Source organism: Sciurus carolinensis, chromosome 4 (assembly GCF_902686445.1).
Source record: "Sciurus carolinensis chromosome 4, mSciCar1.2, whole genome shotgun sequence".
Lineage (NCBI taxonomy): Eukaryota > Metazoa > Chordata > Mammalia > Rodentia > Sciuridae > Sciurus > Sciurus carolinensis.
This window is the reverse complement of record NC_062216.1, coordinates 105,971,634-105,991,163: the sequence shown is the minus strand read 5'-3', so window position 1 is coordinate 105,991,163 and position 19,530 is coordinate 105,971,634. Positions and strand designations below refer to the sequence as shown.

Genomic DNA, 19,530 nt, shown 5'->3' with positions numbered 1-19,530 from the left:
CAAGGGATGATGGTTTATTTTTCTATGCTACTTGCAAATTAAGTCATTATTCCCAATTACTTTTTCCCCCCAAAGGCATATGAAAACTTGTAAGATTTAAAAAAAAGAAAAACTCAAAAGGAAACCTTTCTTAATTCAATTTGAACTTCATATATGAGAATTTATAAAACAATAAACAATTGCAGTAGCACTTATACTAGCTTGAGTGGAAGGCTGACAATAAGCCTAAAGTTTACCTATTCACAGACTTTATTACTCTTTTTAAAAATTAAAAGTTGAACCAGATGTCTTCCAAGATTGTCCATCAATGCCAGTGCTGGGGTATTTTGCCTGTGCATACACCCACATACAGCTAATTTTCCTCTGCCAAGGCAGACAAGATCCTTTTTCCCTCCATAAAGACCCTCTTTCATTGCCAAACACAGTCAGCCTGGCTGGGTAAGGATCCAGACTGGGGCACTGGAGGCTGCCTGGAAGGAACAGGTGCCCTAAGGTGGACAAAATGCCTGGGAACAAAACTAGTGCAGAGCCAGGAGGAAGGCTAGCTGGGAAGCCATATTCACCAAGAGAGGGAGACAGACAGGCATGCTAGCTCAGGAATGCCACCTGTGTCTAGGAGGAAAGGGAAGAGCCAAGAGTAGTTCTCAACTTGTTGGATTCTCAGTACCTTTTTAAAAGTTCCCACAACTCAAAATGATCAGCACTCCCAATAACTCTGCTCAAATATCATGCTGCTCAACTAGGTCACTGCACAGCACTGGGGAGCTACTTTTGAATAGATTTGTTTACTGCCGGGTCCGGATTTCTTCTATGTCCAGGAGGTGGTTTTCCCACATTCCAGTAAACACTGGATCATTATTCGGTTCCTGGCTGAAGCCTCCTACCTCTTCCCCCAAGACATTATACCCCAATTCTAGAGCCCCACCTCCAGTACCCAGCACTATGACTAAGGAAGGTGGTGAAAATCAACAGGACACTTGGATATCAATTTAGGGCCCAGGATTTAAAGTACCACTGGTACCACAGCTAAGAAAAGGGAACAGGAGTACAACTCACATTATTAGATCCACAGATGCAGACAGACAGGCCTGCCACAGGTAGTGAGCACCATATTAGTTAGATGAGGGCTTTATCTCCAGGCAAGAGGGTAATTAGGAGACACTGGTAAGAGCAAGATAAAACCTAGAAAAGAGACCGAGGTCCAAGGCATGTTCTGAGAAAGGAGTTTGGAGAACTGGGGAAGAAAGGATAACTCAAATTATCAGAAGTGAAACACAAGATTTATGCTGGACTGATAGTAAGTGCTGAGTTCTTTAATGCTCCCTGCCTGGAGTCAGACTGGTTCCAGAGACTGGGGCATGGTGGAGCCCCAGGAGTGGTGTGGTGGTGGGCGGGTGTCTATGAAGGCTGGAACCCAGGCAGAGCCTAAACCCATTTTAATCCAGGCAGCAAAGATGACTAACAGTGGAAACCTAACTCAAGAAACATGAGTCACCTTTAAGGGAAACCCACATCAGTGTCAATAACGTCTCTGGGAACTGGGAACACATGTGCTTGGACAAATATTTTGGAATCTAATATCTAAGGCCAAAACTGAATCGCTCCTTCATTTCGAATAGGTCACTCTTATTTTTCTGTTCTCAGAGCACTTCAGTTACCGAACGAAGTTAATAATGTCTGTTTAAAATATTTTTGCCAGTAAAAGAACATCAACAAGAAGAGAGCTGACGTTTTGGAAAAATAAATTAGTACACATGATGCCTCACACTGAAGAAAAGTGTCCACAGGCTGCTCTCTCTGGACGAGTGTCACAATCAGGAGTAAATGCACTGATGGAATACTACTCAGGATGAAGGTGCAGTTTGGCTTCCCTCACAGCAGGGCAGTTAAAATCTGAATTTGTATGGAATGAGATCTGAGTGCATTTTCCTCACGCATTCCCTCCCAAGTTAAGAAAATGTTTGCTAATTTCCTGTTATAGGCAAGGCATTGTGTAAGCTGCTAAAGAGATGAAAATAACTAAGACCAAAAAAAAAAAAAAAAAAAAAAAAAGAAAGAAAAGAGAAGGAAGAAAAACAAATAGAAAAACTTGACTTTAAAGAAAAATAGAATTGAAAAGTTAAGCATTTTTTTAGTCGGTTACCTTCCAAAAATGTAATACTTTAAGACTTGATTCAAAATACTTCTTCCAGATATTTTTATAGTTCAACTGGAGGACTATAGATACCTACCATAGGTAAATCTCCAGAAATACCATGCTAAGTAAAGGAGACAGGCACATGAAATTACATTCTATGAAGTTCAAGAATGGGCAAAACCAGGAAACATTACCATCTAGTCATTTAAAGATAATTCAAATCATTACAAAAAAAATTTATATTAGCAAGTCTGACCATTTAAATGAAGTAGACAAATGTCTTTTAAAAATACAAATTACCAAAACTGACACAAGAAGAATAAAAATCAGAAAAGTTAAATATAATATCTTTTTTAAAATTGACTTTATAAAACTTTTCTAGAAAGGAACCAGGTCAAGGGAGGAGGTGAAGAAAAGGGAAGATACTGGGGAACAATACTGACCAAAGTGTATTGTTATATTTGTGTATGTGTGAATATGTAACACTGAATTCCACTATTAAGTATAATTATCATGCACTAATAAAAACTATGGAAAATAAACAAACAAAACTTTTCTTAAAAAAAAAAATTATGATAGAAGTCATTAAAATGCTCACCTGAATACAGGGCAGGGAGGAAGACAAAGAGGAATAGGTTGTTGGAAACAATTTCCACCCTATTTGGGACAGTGGAATACCCCAGACATAACTTAACAAACTCAACAATAGTGTATTTTACTGTATGTAAAATATACCTTTAAAGTGTTAACAAAAAATACCACTGCATTAAATAAACATTAGGAATAGAGGGTCTAGACAAAAGCATGGCAAAAGGTCATGGTGGTATCTCTTACACTTGATCTCAATGACATTTATAAAGAAAAAAAAAAATCCCAGTTTGGAAGGAATCAGATGTAGTGAACATAAAAATAAATTGAATAATATAATTGTAATGTTTGTTGGACGCCAGTCATGTTTGAAAGATTCTAACAGAAAAAAGAATAGAATTTTTGTATGGCAAATGAAAACAATTTGCATCTGTCCTTCTGTCCTTAAAGCAAGCTTTAATTTGCATCTTTAATTTGCATATTACTCTATTACTAGGAATACTTTGGCTATGAGTGGGATGGGGAGTGAGTGAAATTCTACAGGGTGATTCTCTAGAGGCAGGATTTCTCAGGGGAATAACCTTGAAAGGAGCATACCAGAGTCCCAGGCATTCTGATTCATGCTCCAGGGGCTTGGTTGTAACTTCCAATCACCAGTCTCTCCTCCAGAATGAGTCACGCCCCTCAGCAAGCAGGACAGGATGATCAGAGAACCAGTTCCTGGCTAAGAATCCAGAAGACTCATTCTCTTCTAATTTCCTTACTCTTTGAGGTCAGGAGAGGAAAAGGTGGAGCTCCAGAACAGCTGTACTTGCTCCATCCCTCTTGCCTCCTCCTCTTCTGTCCACTCAGAGAAATGACACAGAACTGCTGAGATGGAAGCTCTCAGCACTCTCCTTTAACTAAAGAAGCGAGGATCAGGCTAAATTAAACTGCAAAGAGACAATGAAGCGAACCGAGAGCAACTGACCAGATTCTGTTGCTTTCCAATCCAGTTCTAACACTGTAGCCAATCTCCCAAGGAATAAAGGGGAATAGGACCATGAGCAACAGTACTACTCTACTAGGTGCATTAAGAGCTGTAGAAATCAATATAAATAAAGCCTCCGCATGGTGAATTCCCCCAGCACAACAGGACTGGTGGGCCTGAGAGTAAGTGCTTTACATATTCACCTAATGTATGTCTTGAGCCTTCTCACAGACCTGTTTTAAAAGATGATAATCTAAGGCCATGTTATTTTTAAATTATGAAAATAACAGCTGCACTTGTTAGCCATCCCCCATGGATGGCCTTCCCCTAGAGAAGGCTTTGGAAACACCCAAGTTCTGCTGTCAGTCAAGCTACTTTGGTTTAGTCTTCCACCCACCCCACCATCCCAACAATCTTTAAATATAATTTGCTGGTACTGGTTAGTATGTTTCTTCTCTGCCAGACTGCCTACTCTTTGAGGACACAGACCAGTTCTGTTTTGTTTCCAGTTTAATTCCTAGTAGCTAGCACAATGCCTAGCACATGGAAGGCACTGAATAGTCATTAGGTAAAGGAAAAGAATTCTGCAGGCACTTTGGTTTTTAAGCTCCACTGATGATGGGATGCTCTTTATCTACTCCTGTGTGGATAAAGACCACAGACCTTAAAAAACACACAACCTGTTGGAGGTCTTCAGTGAATATTTACTGAATTTACACAGATCACAAGATGAGATCAATCCAGTGCTCCAAGCTAAATGAAATCTCTATGCACATGACTTAAAAAAAAAAAAAAAAAAAGGCAGTGAGCAGTGAGACTGATTTATGAAGGCTACTCTATGCTTTTAATCTATAGTCAGTTCTCAGAGGGAGATTTTTTTTTTCTCTCCCAAATAAGTTAGTCAAGATTGTGATTGAACTCTTCAAAATAAATATCTTGAAGTATGAAACAAGCCACTAGCCACAGTTGAGGTAACTGTAACTCTCAGGAAAACCATGATTATCCTATTGCTAAAAAGCCTCTTGCTGTGTTTGCTTACCCTTAGAGCCATGAAAAGCCTGTCTGGAATGTTCACGTCCCCTCTTTGATTTGTAAGTTGCAAAAAGCCTGTTATAGAAGCATGTACCCAGTGAGCACTAAATATGGTTTAAATTTAAATGGAGGCAGGAAACATGAGATGATCTGGCAATCTTCCGGATGGCAGAGGCTAAAATCTAGTGGATGACAAGAACTTCAATTGCAAGTGCTGTAACTGAAGGATGGAATTTTGGCTTTATTGAAAAGTTACTTCTATGTGTGGCTTAAATAAAAAGCAAATAATCTTAAACTCTACTTTATTTGGAGAAAAGAAAAAGAAAAAAACAGCCTACTTCCTCTTTGCTCTCATTCCCTCAAATGGAATGGAATGTCTAAACTTTTCTTTGGCCTGATGTTACTGGAGAGGGCCCTCAGTGTTTAAGCTGTAAGAACTGGACTAGACCAAACCACCCTAACTTTCCAGTATATGCAATGAGAAGCACAATTTCATATGCCTGTTTTGCAAACCAGGTAGAAAGATCATTTGTTATGTCTTTAAATTTAAAACAAATGAAACTACAAGAAAAATAATTTCTTTGTATATTTGTGTCTTAAGTTTTATCATTTTTGCTCTTTATCATACTCATCTCTTAAGAGGTTTGCTTGAACCTCAAGCTTTTCAATAATACTCAAGGAACAGATAATATTAGTTTCATGGGCAAATTAAACATTTTGAAATTTTTCCTTTTAAATTAATCCATCATTAGAGTTAGTGACAAAACTGTAAGTACATATGCCATTATTAACAGGTAATATGATCAAAATCAAAAACTATTATTTAGAACTTAATATAAGATACTTTAAATTTTTTAATTTGCTAAATAAAGAAATGATCTTTTCTTACATATTTTCTTTAGTATAAAGCCTGCATCATTTGATAGTCCATTATGAATCTTTGTACTATAGTCTCTTCCCTTTCTTACTAAAATTATATATTCAAAGTGATATAATTCTATTATGAAATGCATCTACTAGAAAATCTTAATTGATTTAAATTACTCCAGTCACTTATATTTCTCCATATTGTGGTTGTTTTATAATGACATGACTATTACTGACTTGTCCACTATGGTCCAGGAACCATCCCTCATATGTTGTATATATTAATGTAGTAAGCCTTACAACAATTCTGTAAAATCATTTTCCCTTGTGCCCTTATGCATTACAAATAGGTTCTAGGACATTTTTCTGATGAGGAAGCCAAGGCTCCAAAGTTTTAAGAACATGCCCAAAGGTGGATCAATATCCAGAGCCCTATCTTTCCAGTCATACCCCGGAGCTCTTCACTAATCAGTATCTTTCACTCACTCATTCATTTAACAAAAATTTATTTATCACCTTCTATGAACCAAGCACTATATCACTCTCTGAGGCCAAGGTTCTCCTCAAGATACAGTATGAGATGAAAAATAAAAGGACAAAAAGTGACAATGAGTTATATGGAAGGTACAGACTTGGAGAAAGATGAAGTCTCAAATAAAAAAGAGTGAGACTGAGTTAAGACACAGGTAAAAACAGCTGCCAATAATACTGGTAACATTAGTTTATAATTACAGAGGGCTTTTGGTGTATCAGGCATCACAATCTGGCAAAGTAAGAGTTTTAACTGACATTATTCATCTGATACAACCGCGCTATGAAACAGGTTCTAATATTAGCCCCATTTTACAGAGGAGAGGAAAGCCATGTCAGTCACTCAGAGTCAGCTGGTGAATGTCTGGGCCAGAATGTGAAGTCACATCTAAGTAGAGGTGGGTCTCCATATCTGTCAGAACCAGGTTAAGCTATCATATGAACCTCTCAGGGCAGAAACAAGATAAAGGACCCTTAGGGGAATGATCAACCAAGCAGCAGGACAAGGAGCTGACATGGATATATTAAAAAGCCACAGGCCAGCACAATGACCCCTTTCTTCCTCACCACAGATACCAAAGTACAACAAGGCTGCTAGTCCACACCCTTAGCCAAATGAAGGAGAGGCTATCTATATTTAAGACAGGTGGCAGAAATCTTTCAACGTAGGGAAGAGTCATCATTTTCTTTAATCTCCAGAATAAGTACATGAACTATAATTCAGACTTTCATCTCTAAATCTAAACCTTGAGGAAAGGTCACCTTTGCTTGATCTCTAATACCTACATTTACCCAGTTTTGGAAGGGAGGAAAGTGAATCTTCTCCAGTTTGTGGCCCATTTTCTCCTTCTCCCTTCCAGATCCAAGTGAAGATGGATCCCTAAGGTGCCCCCACAGCTCTCTGAGACTATGCAGGGATGACAAGGTGGCTGAGAAGGTCCTTTTCCAGAAATGCAAGAAAACCTCCAAGTATGGAGGACATTTAGAGACAGAAAGACTGAAACTCACAGATCTGCATACATGATGGTGGAAAGCTGGGAAGGTGGGGGGGAGGGGTGAGAATAAAAGATAAAGAGCTCAAACAGGTTTTAAACACCAGTCTGAGGATGCCTTCTCTCCTGTGCTGCCTGTCTGCCCTCCCTCCACTGAATAGTGAACTCTAATTCCTCCACGTTTCTACAAGTCCAGTACTAAGGATGGAATCATATAGAACTCTGACCAAGAATCTTACTATGAGTATCCCTCCTGTTCTCCTGTGAGTCTAAAGACTCAATCAGAAATAAAAACCATTCACTTACTGAAATGGCTCCTTCCTCACTTCTTGTGCATACAATGACAGGCTGACACATAGGAGCATGTGTGCTTTGGTGAGAACTTCTGGATAGCAGTTGGGAGAGTGCGGTAAGTCATAGGGACCACTGATGGAACTACAGTCCCCTATAGTCATGGACCATTTATTAGGAGCCTACATGTGTCAGCCCCTAGGGCCTTGTGCTAAGATTCCCTGAGAAAGATTATTTCTGAAGTACTTTTCCTGGAATTTGGAGAACAATATCAGTCTCTCTGAAGAACCGTCAGAATATAAGAAAACACACACACACAACACATACAACAATTATCTCTTGGCAAAACCACAAGCTATTATTCTTCAATTCCTTTATCTTTAAAAACAAAAAAGTCTACAGAAAAGTCACCATCATGATTGTCCTTAACCTGATACATATTGAGCTGTACTCAGGTGCAAAAGTGATACAGAACAACACAAAAGAGACAGCCGCAGTTAAGGGGAAAAGACTTAATGATCTCAGAGGTTAAGAGCAGCAGTTCTGATGGTTGCTTTTAAAGAAAAAAAATTTACTATGACAGTGACATTGTAACTGCCAATCATACAAGTCTGAGTAAAAAGGCCCCCTTCCCACCTAATACCGTGTATACCTCCTTACATCCTCCCAGCAACCACACAGTGCTCAGAGAGGCTGAGAAGCTTGCCTTAGGTGACCGATCCTAGGGGCCACAGTACAAGGTGCTCAGTGACCATAAACTTAGGTGGTCTGACTGCAAGCTGTTCCATTTCCCTCCTCACCACCTGATAACACCAGCCAATTACGTTCATAAGCTCATATTTCTTCCTTTAATTTTTTTCTGGACTCTTTAGAGATTGCTCCCTGCAAGCCCACCCCCCACCAACACCACCAAAGAAACGAAGCAGCTCTTGTTGAAAACTACTTTTCTTTCATCCTAAGCAGCATCAAGATTAGTAAACTTGCACTCTATTTCTTGGCTACTTGTATCACTTAGAAAATAATTGTGGGTTTGGAAAGTGGCTGTTTTTTTTGTTGTTGTTGTTTTTAGTAGTACTGGGAACTAAACTCAAGGTCTCACACACGGTAGGCAATCGCTCCACCACTAGGCTACATATCCAACCCTCTTTTATTCTTTGAGACAGACTCTCACTAAATTGCTCAGGCTGGCCTTCATTTTGTGATCCTCCTGCCTCAGCCTCCCAGAGTAGCTGGAACTCCAAGCCTGTGTCACCACAACCTGCAGTATGTTTACACAGTTGAAACACTAAAACATTCAGGACTTGTTTAGTAAGAAATAGGAGGAAGTATTACTTATTTAGTAAGTAATTACAAATGAATGCAATTACTTCAAATCACAAATAACAAAATTTTTAAAATAATATTAAGGGTCTGATTATGTTTTATATTTAGAATAATTTTTCTTAAGCAGCATAACTTGGGAAGGATAAAAAGCTTAAGTCTGTGTCTATCTGATGCCACAAGAAAAATTCAGCCATCATTTTGTCTCCACAAAGCCAAAGAAAAATTTTCAAACATCTAGCTAGAATGGTCTGGAGAAAGCATAAAAATTCAATTATGGAAACACAGTCTTAGTTTCTATAAAACAAGCTTTATAAACAAGCTTTTAATTTGCTTAATTGTGCTTTGTAAAAGAACATCTATTTACATGACTTTGACCTGGGGCTAGTTCTGCCAAAGTTAAAATAAATATGGAAAAGAAAATTTTAAAGACCGATATCCTTTTTTCCCCCAATTTTAAGTATTTATATTATAAAATACTGTGGGAAATAGAATTTCAATGTCCTAGAATGAAAGCATTAAATATAAAAGCAACATCTGGACTTCACAAAAGAATATATTTTCTTTCATTTATATTTTTGGCTGCTGAATAACTTCCTCCAGTAAGATCTGTCAATTAGTATTCAGATATGTAGCCAGGGCAATAATAAATACCATGGCAGAGAAAGTTGCCTATTAACCCTTCAACTTGTCTTCTACACAAACGTTCCATCTGATATGTTTTGGCTGAACAGCATCTGAATGGCTCTTTGGTTCATGTCCAAAATATTCTATTGTTGACATATTCATTCTGTATTCTTCAAACTGATTGCTTCTTGGAATGGATGCTAATGAATTTTAGTCACAGTACTAAAAAGACGAAATTAAAGCAAAAAGCAAAAAACAATAAAAATAATAGGGGTTGGGGGTGTAGTTCAGTGGTAGAGTTCTTGCCCAAGATATATGGATTCCTGGGTTCAATACCAGCACCACGAATAATAATAATAATAATAATGACATAAAACAATCATTTGATTGCATTAAATACCCACAATCTCTCTCTTTACATAAGATTTGCCAATCAGTTCAGTAGTACACCTCCTCGGTAAAGGCAATTGGAAATGATGGTTTTTGTTTCCAAACTAGCCATTTTTGCAGAGACCCAGTCCTAAATGTATTCTATCTAAAGCAGATCAGGCTTAAACCATATGACACGCAAAGAATCCATGGAAATCTAAAAAACAGATCCATAACAAATGTCGTACCGAACATCCATACATTATTGATATTACTGCCATGGAATATCATCCCTCCCTTCAGGACTATAGCTTTTGGTTGAGAGGTACTAAATCAGTAAGAATACAGGAGAAAACCTGAAGTACTAGCCAGGATGGAAACTTTTATTAAAATATAATTGCTTTCATCTCGTCTGCTATAGATACCACCTTGAGAGTTCAATTCCTTCCTGTAAGAGTATGTTCTGGGATTCTTAATAATTCTTCATTATCTCCCTCATGAATGTCAGAATTAAAATCATATCTCTAATGCAAATCTTCATAAGAGCTTTTGGTCTAAAGTGACTGGTTTCTAAAAAGGAAAAAAATAAATAAATAAAACTGCAGAGTGACTAAAATATGTGACTATTGCAACCCCTTGAGAAAACAGGGGTGTGTGAGTAACTCTTTTACAACTTATTTGCCACATCTGAAGAACAATGACTTGCATAACTGGGGAACTGAAGAACCTTTTGGGAAGTAATTATTTGACTCAAAAGTTAGAACATGGAATACAGATCATGACTATGGATTTGAAAATGAAGAAAACAAAAGGTTTAGCAAAAGTAGTCAAAACTCACTATGCCAAAAAAGAAAGACTCTCAGGATAGTTGTCTTCATTTTGTTTCTCAACTCTTATCTCTTTGATAGAGAACGTAAATTTATATGATACACATATAACATCCCCTTGTAACAACGTATAAGGTGAGGACAGAATCACAGTTTATTTTCTGGGAAATCATCATGTTTTAAGAATACTCTGAATGTTCCATTTTCATATCCCCATTTCCTTGCTTGTCTCTGCACCCCTCTAAGGTTGGCTCAGGTACCACCTTTGCAAAGCTATCTTGAATTTTCCTAAGTAAAGCTACAGGCATTCACCTTGGTACCACTTGGTACCATGCTTTCTCCTGCACACACCTTGATTACATCACTATCTAAAGATTGTTACAATTGCAATTTACTTATCTATCTCCTTCCTAGATAGTGAGATACTAAAGGTCAGGGACCCTGGAACCCAGCAGTGTGCCTGGTATAACATGTACACTCAATATTTTCAAAGAGATAACTGAGCATATCTCAAAGAGCCACAGATGACAGAATTCTACTAGGGCTATAAACCCACTAAGAATTATGCTAAATAAATTATTTTAAAAGAGTAAATCATTCATTCCTTCAAAAATTATTTGGTATCCTTAGGAAAATAACTTAAAACTCATAGCATTTATGCATTAGAACTTACACTTTAGAGGAGGGTGAGCAGAAAAACTTTTTAAAAAATTATATCAGGGCTGGGGAGATAGCTCAGTTGTAAAGTGCTTGCCTTGCAAGCACAGGACCTTGGGTTCGATCCCCAGTACCGCAAAAAAAAAAAAAAAAAAAAATTATATCAAAGGAATGACTACAACATTTGGAATATTCTTTAAGATATTGAGAAGACCCAAATGACCTAGACCCAGTCACCAAGAAATTTTCACTCTAGTTGTGGAGATGATAAATTCAAAGATAATGACAACAAAGACAAATGTAAGATGAATTCTAATTTCATAGAATCAAGAAATAAGGAATGTAAGAATTCATTGGTGGGTACTTTGGGTTAGAGGATCACTAATAACTTTCTGGGTTTGTCACAGGTTTGGAAGGAGGAGATGCTGAGAAAGAGGAAGTGAGGTTGAAATTACTGAGAAAGGGAAGAGTGAGCCAAAGCAAGGGAGTGAATTAGAAGGCTTGCTGGAACAAGAGAAAGAGCTCCCAGGCAGCTGCCACTTTCCTGCACCCACTCAGCTCATGTGTGGGAGTGACCTGTGCTCCTGTCTGCTTGCAGGTACACTTCTGAACCAGGTACTCTTGGAAGATGCCTCTTTGATCAAGCTCTCACACTCATTCTTCTATATTCCTGTGGTCACTGCAGACATTTCTTAACCCAACTGCTGGAAAGCCTTACTCTAACAGTCCACTTTCTAACACATTTTCCATTTTTCAAGATTCTTCCAAAAGCAAATTTGATTCTATTCATTCTTTCCTTAAAATCTTTCTGGAGGTCCCAAATCATGTATATGATAAAACCCCAAACCATCAATATATGTGGTAAATTCTGCAAGGTGAAGCCCCTCTCTGCTTTCCCAGTCTGGTGTCTGGGAAACTCCTTAGAGCTTCTGCACCTTCAATACCTTACCCAATAATCCCTTCTGTGAAGCTTTCCCATCTTCCTCCCACATTGGTACATATTTCAATAATGGCACATACTATAAATGTCTGGTTCCCAGGAACTGCTTTTCCTCCCTTAGTAAAGTCTGAATCATTGAGAATGCAGGAAACAAAATAAAACAGCATACTAAATCTGATTTCTACATGCTAGCATAAAAGATGTTCCTAGTACTTTTTATGTCAATAGGAAGAGTGTTGAATTAAATCACCAATTAATTAGAGGTGGTGGAAGTACTGGAAACCAAGCAGTCAAGGACACTCTCTTGCACACCAGGCAGGGTGGCACACAACCCACCGCCCAAGGATTTGCAACAACAGTGGTCTCTATGCAACAAAGACTACAAGCCATCCATTTTCTGCTACTATTGCCTAGACCTAACTTTTATGGTTCGTTGTTGAAGCTGATTTAGAAAAAAGGCCTTTTGCAAAAATGCTCTATGCCAACAAGTTGCTTCATTATCAAATCTTTCAGACATAATTTCTGGCTGTCATGAGTTAATCAAACAAGGAAAAGACCCCAAGGTGAAATTTACCATGTTTGATTCTCCAAACAGGTTCATATGAAATAAAGCAGCAACCCTGATACTTGACCACTGTGCTTCAAGAGAAAGCAGAATTCACTGCTAAAAAGGACCTACATCCTGTCTACCAGGGGACACACTTCTAAGTAAAATATCTCTATGATACAATCAGGGGTGGTGTGTAGCTAGAATAGTTTTTCTTTTTGTCTCTTGCAGATTATCATAATAATATCAGATGTTGTACTAAGGAATTTGTGTCAAAGTAACTTCTCTGATTTATAAAATATTTGAGAAATTTCACAAAAGATTCAGTAGTCTCATGAGTTTTAAACTATTATACAACTATATGTAGTGATGATCAAGTACTAGAAGAAATAACATTAGTCAACAGCCTTAACATTACAAAACTAGAGGCAGAGGTTAAAATTATAGTTTTCATTTCACCAGAGTCTCCTCTCCCATAGTTGGAAGTTAAAATTATTTTGTAATAAACTATATACCTTTATGAGCATACCTCTGGTAACCTTTAAAAAGGCTTATTATTTTATAAAGGCCTAAACTTTCAACTGGCATAAAATACTTTCTGATATAAAAATCACTGCAGCAGGATACAGTAGACCACACTTGTAATCCCAGCTACTTGGGTGGCTGGGGCAGCAGGATCCCAAGTTCAAGGCCAGCCTAAAAAATAAAAAGGACTGGGGGTGTAGTTCAGTGGTAGAGTACCCCTGGGTTCAATCCCCAGTACCACAAAAAGAAAAAAAGGAATGGGGGAAATCAGGGAAGAAGAGAGGATAGGAGAGGAGGAGAGAGAGTAGGAAGGAAGGAAAGGGAAAATCATCGCTGGATGAAGAAACCTAAGAAAATAAAGATTTCAGATGAGGTAAAGCATGGAAGCCAGAGAAGAAGACTGAAAGGAAGCAGTCAGAGATTTAAATAAAGAAGTGCCAGGTCAGATTTCAGAGGGAGAGAATGCCAAGAAGGAGAGATTTGCACTCATTGCAACTGACAATGCTTTGAAACCATTCTCATAGAGACAGTTCACACAAATTGACACCAAGCACTAAAGCATTTAGAAGACTCCCTGGAACAAGAGAAAGGACAGGAAGACTCTTCAGGGAAAGAGGAAACAGTTGTTTAGCAGTTAGGGGATGTTCCAGCTGAAGGTAATCAAAGGGATGCCAATTGAAACAGTAAAAGCAGGCACTGTGGCACTCTCCTGTGCCACAGGAGGCTAAGGCAGGAAATGGTAAGGTCACCTGGGCAACTTAGTCAGACCCTGTCTCAAAATAAAAAGGGGTGGAGATGTAGTTTAGTGGTAGAGTACTTGCCTACTATGGCCTAGTATATCTATGACCCTAGGTTCAACCGCTACTACAAATAAATACATACATAAATAATTGCATTTCCCATTAAAAACAACTCCAAATTGCTAAAACCTGTTTAAGTTTACTCCTTGACATATGTTGACTGCTACACACAGTGAAGTATTAATATGAATAGTTTCTGGAGGGTGGGGTAAAGAAGGGTAGAAACAGTTAACTAATATCTACACAGTTTGATCTGATGAAATACTCATGTATTACATGCAGTTAAAAATAAAAAGAGCTTATTGCCATGCAATTAAGATGAATTTTATGATGCCTTATCAGGTAAACAAACTAAATTAGTTTTGCTTTCTAAATTGAGATCCATTGATGGCACAGGGGAACAAACAAAACTCAGAGCCTCTTGCTTGCGTCAATTCCATTTAGGTTTACTCATTTACTTAAAATACTAGATACACAGTGATGCCTCATCATAACAGGCAAGAATGATTTCCTATGAAACAGATTATGTTAGTTTTATTGCAACTTTTAAAATTTTGCTCCGATTATTTATATCTTTTATATAATTATTATTTACTCCCGAATCTTGCTAAATACTAGCATCATACATGATCTGTCTGTCCAGAGTGACCAGGTGGAAAGAGCATTAATCTGCACAGGTCTTGCAAGCCAGAAAACCTGGGTACTAAAGTATAAAGAAGCCAAGCAGATCAGTCTATGAGCATCAATTTTCTTTCCGATAATAGGGGAAAAAACCTCCTATATTATTTGCTCACTCTATAAAGATGAACACCTGATACATTTGTTCTCATGCGAATGAAAGGTAAAGCTAAGTCATGAAGCATAACCCCTCTCTATTAAATTCGTCCCGTTGGTAACCAGGAAGTTACCAAATTCTCGTTTTAAATGATTAGTGCCTAAAATGTGAATCGAAGAAAAACCACACCCAACTTTCCAAACTAAGTTAATTTTAAAGCCATTAGCGACAAATAAGGTTTTAGAACGTGGGATGGAACTGTTCTGTTTTAAAACTGATTTGGCATCCAGAAGATTGAGCAGGAGTCGCCAGAACAGACAGGCAAGGTAATTTGATTACAGTTTTCTGGAGGAACCAATCTATCATCCTTCCTGACAGTGTTCTCTTTGGAGACCTGATTTTCTCACTACTCTCATTCCTTTCTCCTTCCCCACCTCCTCCCACCCCTTTTGTTTGCTTTTTTTTTTTTTTTTTTTTTTTTTTTTTTTGCTTAACAGCTCTCCCTCGGTTCAGTCTATCACTTTTAAGTTGGAATGTGGCACCCCAAGCTTGCTCCCGAGCTCCAGGTCCCCTCTGGTCCTGTGGGAAGTGCCCTGCAGTGCACATTGCCTGCGGGATTCCTCCCCCGTTCCCTTCCCCCAGCAGTCTCTGCAGATGGAAAAAGGATCCCAGCCCGCGCTAGGCAGCCGCAAATCAGTTCCCCGGGCTGCCCCGCCCGGTCCGGCCCCAGCCCTCGCTCCCCGAGCTGCTGGTTCGCTTTCACTTTAAACAGGATTCCGGTGGGTCACAGCCAGCTCTCCAATGCCGGATCGGCTCCCCGAACCCCACCTAGGGCTCGCTGCTGAGCCCCGGCTCTCCGCAATCCCTAGCCTTGTTGGAGTCGCAGGAAATGACCCAAAAGTTGCTTCTGAGTCAAGACTTCCGCGCGTAGAGGCGTCCTCTATCTGCGGTGACTTTTCAGGGGCTGCGTCCCCTTCGCGTCCCGAGGCTGTTCTCCCCGCCGCTCGGGCCCTCCCGAAGGCTGAGCCCCGAGGCGGCGGGGGGTTGCGGGTTCTCTCCTCCCCTTCCTGAGGCCGAGGGTCCCGGCCAACCTCCCCGCGGAGGGCGCGCCCCGGAGCAGGCCTGAACTTCTCCCCCTCGTGGGCTCGGGCTTTCTGCGAGAACGCCGAGACCCCCTCACTCACCGATATCTCCATCCTCGTCGTCGTCCTCCTCCAGTTCCGTTTCTAGCAAAACGTTCCTGGTCATCATTTGCATGTCTCCCCCAGAAGGCGGCTCCGAACTTGTCGCAAAGTTGGGGGTCCCGGAAGGACGCGGTTCTCCGGGGGCCGGTCGCCCGGGTGGGGACCGCAGGGCGCGCGCGTGTCACTCCGGCTCTGGGGCCGCTCTGCCCAGCCCGCGCTCCGGGAAGCCCAGCTGAGGCAGTCAGCGACTGAGCATGCCCAGTGAGTGACACAGACGAGGCTTGCTGCGGAATGATTAAACTTCCCCGGTTTTATTAGGCGCCCAGAAGGAAGTCGGGAGGCTAGAGGGAGTAGTTAAGCGTTAGCTTCTTGCACTGGAGTGAACTCACAGTCGGGGAGGGGAGAACGTAAGGGTTGGCGAGGACGGGGCTTCTCAAATGTTGCCCCCTTAAGGGGCAGTTTTTTTGTTCCAAGGTCGTATATGGACACACACTGGGCCTTGGGTTTTTTGACATTTGTTACAAGAGAAGGACAAAGAAAAAAAGGGGGGTGGGGAATGCTGCTGCAGCTCACTTGAGGAAGACGAGCACCTATGAATGGGGTTTGTCGGCGACAAGGAGCTAATGAGGGATCTGAAACTCTGACTCCAAAGTGGGAGAAAGTGTATTCTGCAGGAGAAGGGTAAAATGACAGAAGTGTAAGTCAGATCACGCTGGGGCAGAGGTGGGGGCAAACTCATAGATACTAAGCAACAAAATAGAGTGTCTAAAGAAACGTGCGCACAAAAGACAGAAGGATTTCCGCATAAAGTGGTTTGGCAGATGAGAGAAGCGCCCCCTATCCCCGCCCGCATGAGTGCACACTGGGAGTGGTCTCAAGGCAGTCAGCAAAGTCTGCTGCCCATTTGGACCATGGGAATTTGTTCTCTGTGTCAGAGACAGAAGAAACTAAACACCGTTATAGTTACATAGAAACTCGTCTAAAACAATGTAGAAAACTCTAATAGCAAGAAGAAACAAAGTAATAAAATTTAAGGTAGAGAATTAAAAAACAAAACCTGCATTCCTGGAAACCAAAGGAAGCAACAGGATAAATACAAAGGAATTTATGTTTAGTTTCTTGAGGTGTTTTGAGTTGCAGTCTCCCTGGATTATGTGTCTGCAGAAGTTTTACTCAAACACAATAGTGATCTCTCGAATGGATCAAATTTGACTTCTCAAAAGGACTAGTAGTCTGGGAGTGTAGCTCACTGGTAGAGCACTTGCCTAGTATATTCGTGTTCAATCCCCATTGCTCTGTCTGTTGGTCCAACACTTCTCATTGAAATTCTTTATATTTTTACTCCTAAGTACCAGAATTATTACAATAATATTAAATTGTTCATTTTATTCTTTCATATGCTTACTTTAATGTTCCCACATGAAAGAAAACATTGAGACCAGTCTTAAGTGAGAAAATAACAATAAATGTGCACTAAAAGACATGATGAAATTACTTTTAAGAATATATCCAGGAAATGCTATACATGATGCCTAAGATACCCTTTTTGATATAAAAATCATTGTTTTTAGTATAAAGAGAAATATATAGTACTCTGAACATAGGATGGGGTATTAAAGGGGAAAAAAATAAGAGATTGTTTTTTTTTCCACTGACCTCCCTTCTCTGAGCTTGTGAAACCTACCAAGTAGGAACTCCAGAGGAGTGTTGGTTACAGGAGTAGTTTTCACAATTTCATTAAACAGATGCTTACATACTGGTTTTTATATGCTAAGTAGGGATCTAAATGTTTTACAAACATCCAGTAATTTAATGTCATGACAACCCTACGAGTTGTTACCACTCTTACTCCGGCACCTGGTGACGGAGTACCTTGTTCAAAATCACACTGAAGTAGCAGAACTGGGATTCAAACCCAAACAGCTTGTTCCAGAACCCATCCTCTTAGCCACTTCATAAAACACCTCCAGAGGAATTTTCAAAATCACTCCCCTGACCACCAGTTCTAATTTCTTAAATTCTCATCAACTTCCTGCCACAGTTCTCTCATCAAATGTTCTGGCTTTTACGGCCTAAGACTTTGCTCAAAGTTAATTTGTAGTTAGAAAATTCTCAAGGTTGATTTCACAACAGGTTTCAATGAGTCATTTGGAATTCTTTACAGATTTTAGAGATTACATTTTTCTTGCTTGATAAATGTTGCAGAGAGACAGTGCTGGCCTTATATGTAATGTAACTGCTGCTAGAAGAGAAATGGATTATGTACTTAGGTTAACTGTGAGTCTATTTCTAGAAAATTCCACTATTTTAATCCATTTTATTTGCTACTGCTTCTTCCATGCATATTTTAATTAGGCAATGTGGGCTTCAAAAATAATCTAAGTAATATGCCTACATATGAACTACACCCTTGGTCCTGAAGAATTATCATTTATATCATGAATGATTTGTGAAAGAAAATGTTTATAACAATATGTGGTCAAATCATTTGTACTTGCAAAGTTTTTCCAAGTCAGGAATCATATATCAAATATTTTCCCATTCACTTGTCTGTCATTAACCTTGGCCATAAGCATGATCCTTCTCTGCCCATCCTGTAAATATTGGTGCTTCTCCAGCTTCAGTCCTCAGGCCTCTTCACGTCTCGTCTTTTCCTGTAGAACTCATGAAGTTCCATAACTTCACTACCTATTCCAAGAAAGGCCAATTTGATGGGCTATTAAATGGCACATTAATGGGGTCCCATATGCAAGAAATTTTGATACTTAGAATTTTAATATTCTGTGGTTACCATCTTGAAATTCTTAACACTACCTTTGAATTTTTGTTTTTTAAAGTGAAGTCTGATAGAATGATGGCATATGCCTCAGTCCATGTGTAGTCTAGTTTTCTATCACTTCTTTGCCTCCCTGAGATTAGTTCTCAGCCTACAGCTGCCGTGTTCCCTGGTACCTTAGCCCTGATCATACCCCTGTCTCTCAGCATACCCAGGATCACTCCTAAGGTTTGGATATAAAATGTCCCCCAGAGACATGTGTTGAAGATCACAGCAATGTTCAGAAGTGGAGATTTGGGAAAGTAATTGGATTATGAGGGCTCTGACCTCATCAGTGAATTCATTCATTCATAGCTGAATGGACAACTGGGAAGTAGTAAAAACTGCAGGCAGTGGGGGTATGATTGGGGGAAGTAGGTAACTGGGGCATGTCATGGAAGGATATTTCTTATTCCTGGTTCACTTCCCCCACCCGCTCCCTTTCTTTCTTCCTGGCTGCCAAGAACTGAACAACTTTCCAATACCACAACTTTCTGTCATGATGTTCTTCCTTACATTTGACCCAAAGCAATAGAGCCCACCAACCATTCACTTAAGCCTGTGAAACCATGAGTCAGAATAAATCTTTCCTTCTCTAAGTTGTTTTTCTTGGGTACTTGTCACAGCAACAAATAACAAGCTAAAACAACCACCATTGGACTCTGCCTTTAGTGGGAGTCTAGGCACAATCACAGAGAAGTTTGGGATTATGGATACACACCCACAGTATTCTTGC

General features: G+C 39.6%; 1 protein-coding gene across 2 annotated transcripts in view; it reads right to left on the bottom strand.

Annotated features, from left to right (window-relative positions):
- Positions 1 to 16,267, bottom strand: part of Ano6 (anoctamin 6) — a 196,348-nt gene extending 180,081 nt beyond the window's left edge. Inside the window, exon 1 of one of the 2 annotated variants that reach the window (XM_047549386.1) lies at positions 15,980 to 16,267. In XM_047549386.1, coding sequence (XP_047405342.1) covers positions 15,980 to 16,052 — 73 coding nt within the window. In that variant the 5' untranslated portion in view covers positions 16,053 to 16,267. The remainder of the gene's footprint in view (positions 1 to 15,979) is intronic. The other variant, XM_047549387.1, reaches the window with a different exon arrangement.
- Between the last annotated feature and the right edge of the window lie 3,263 nt (positions 16,268 to 19,530).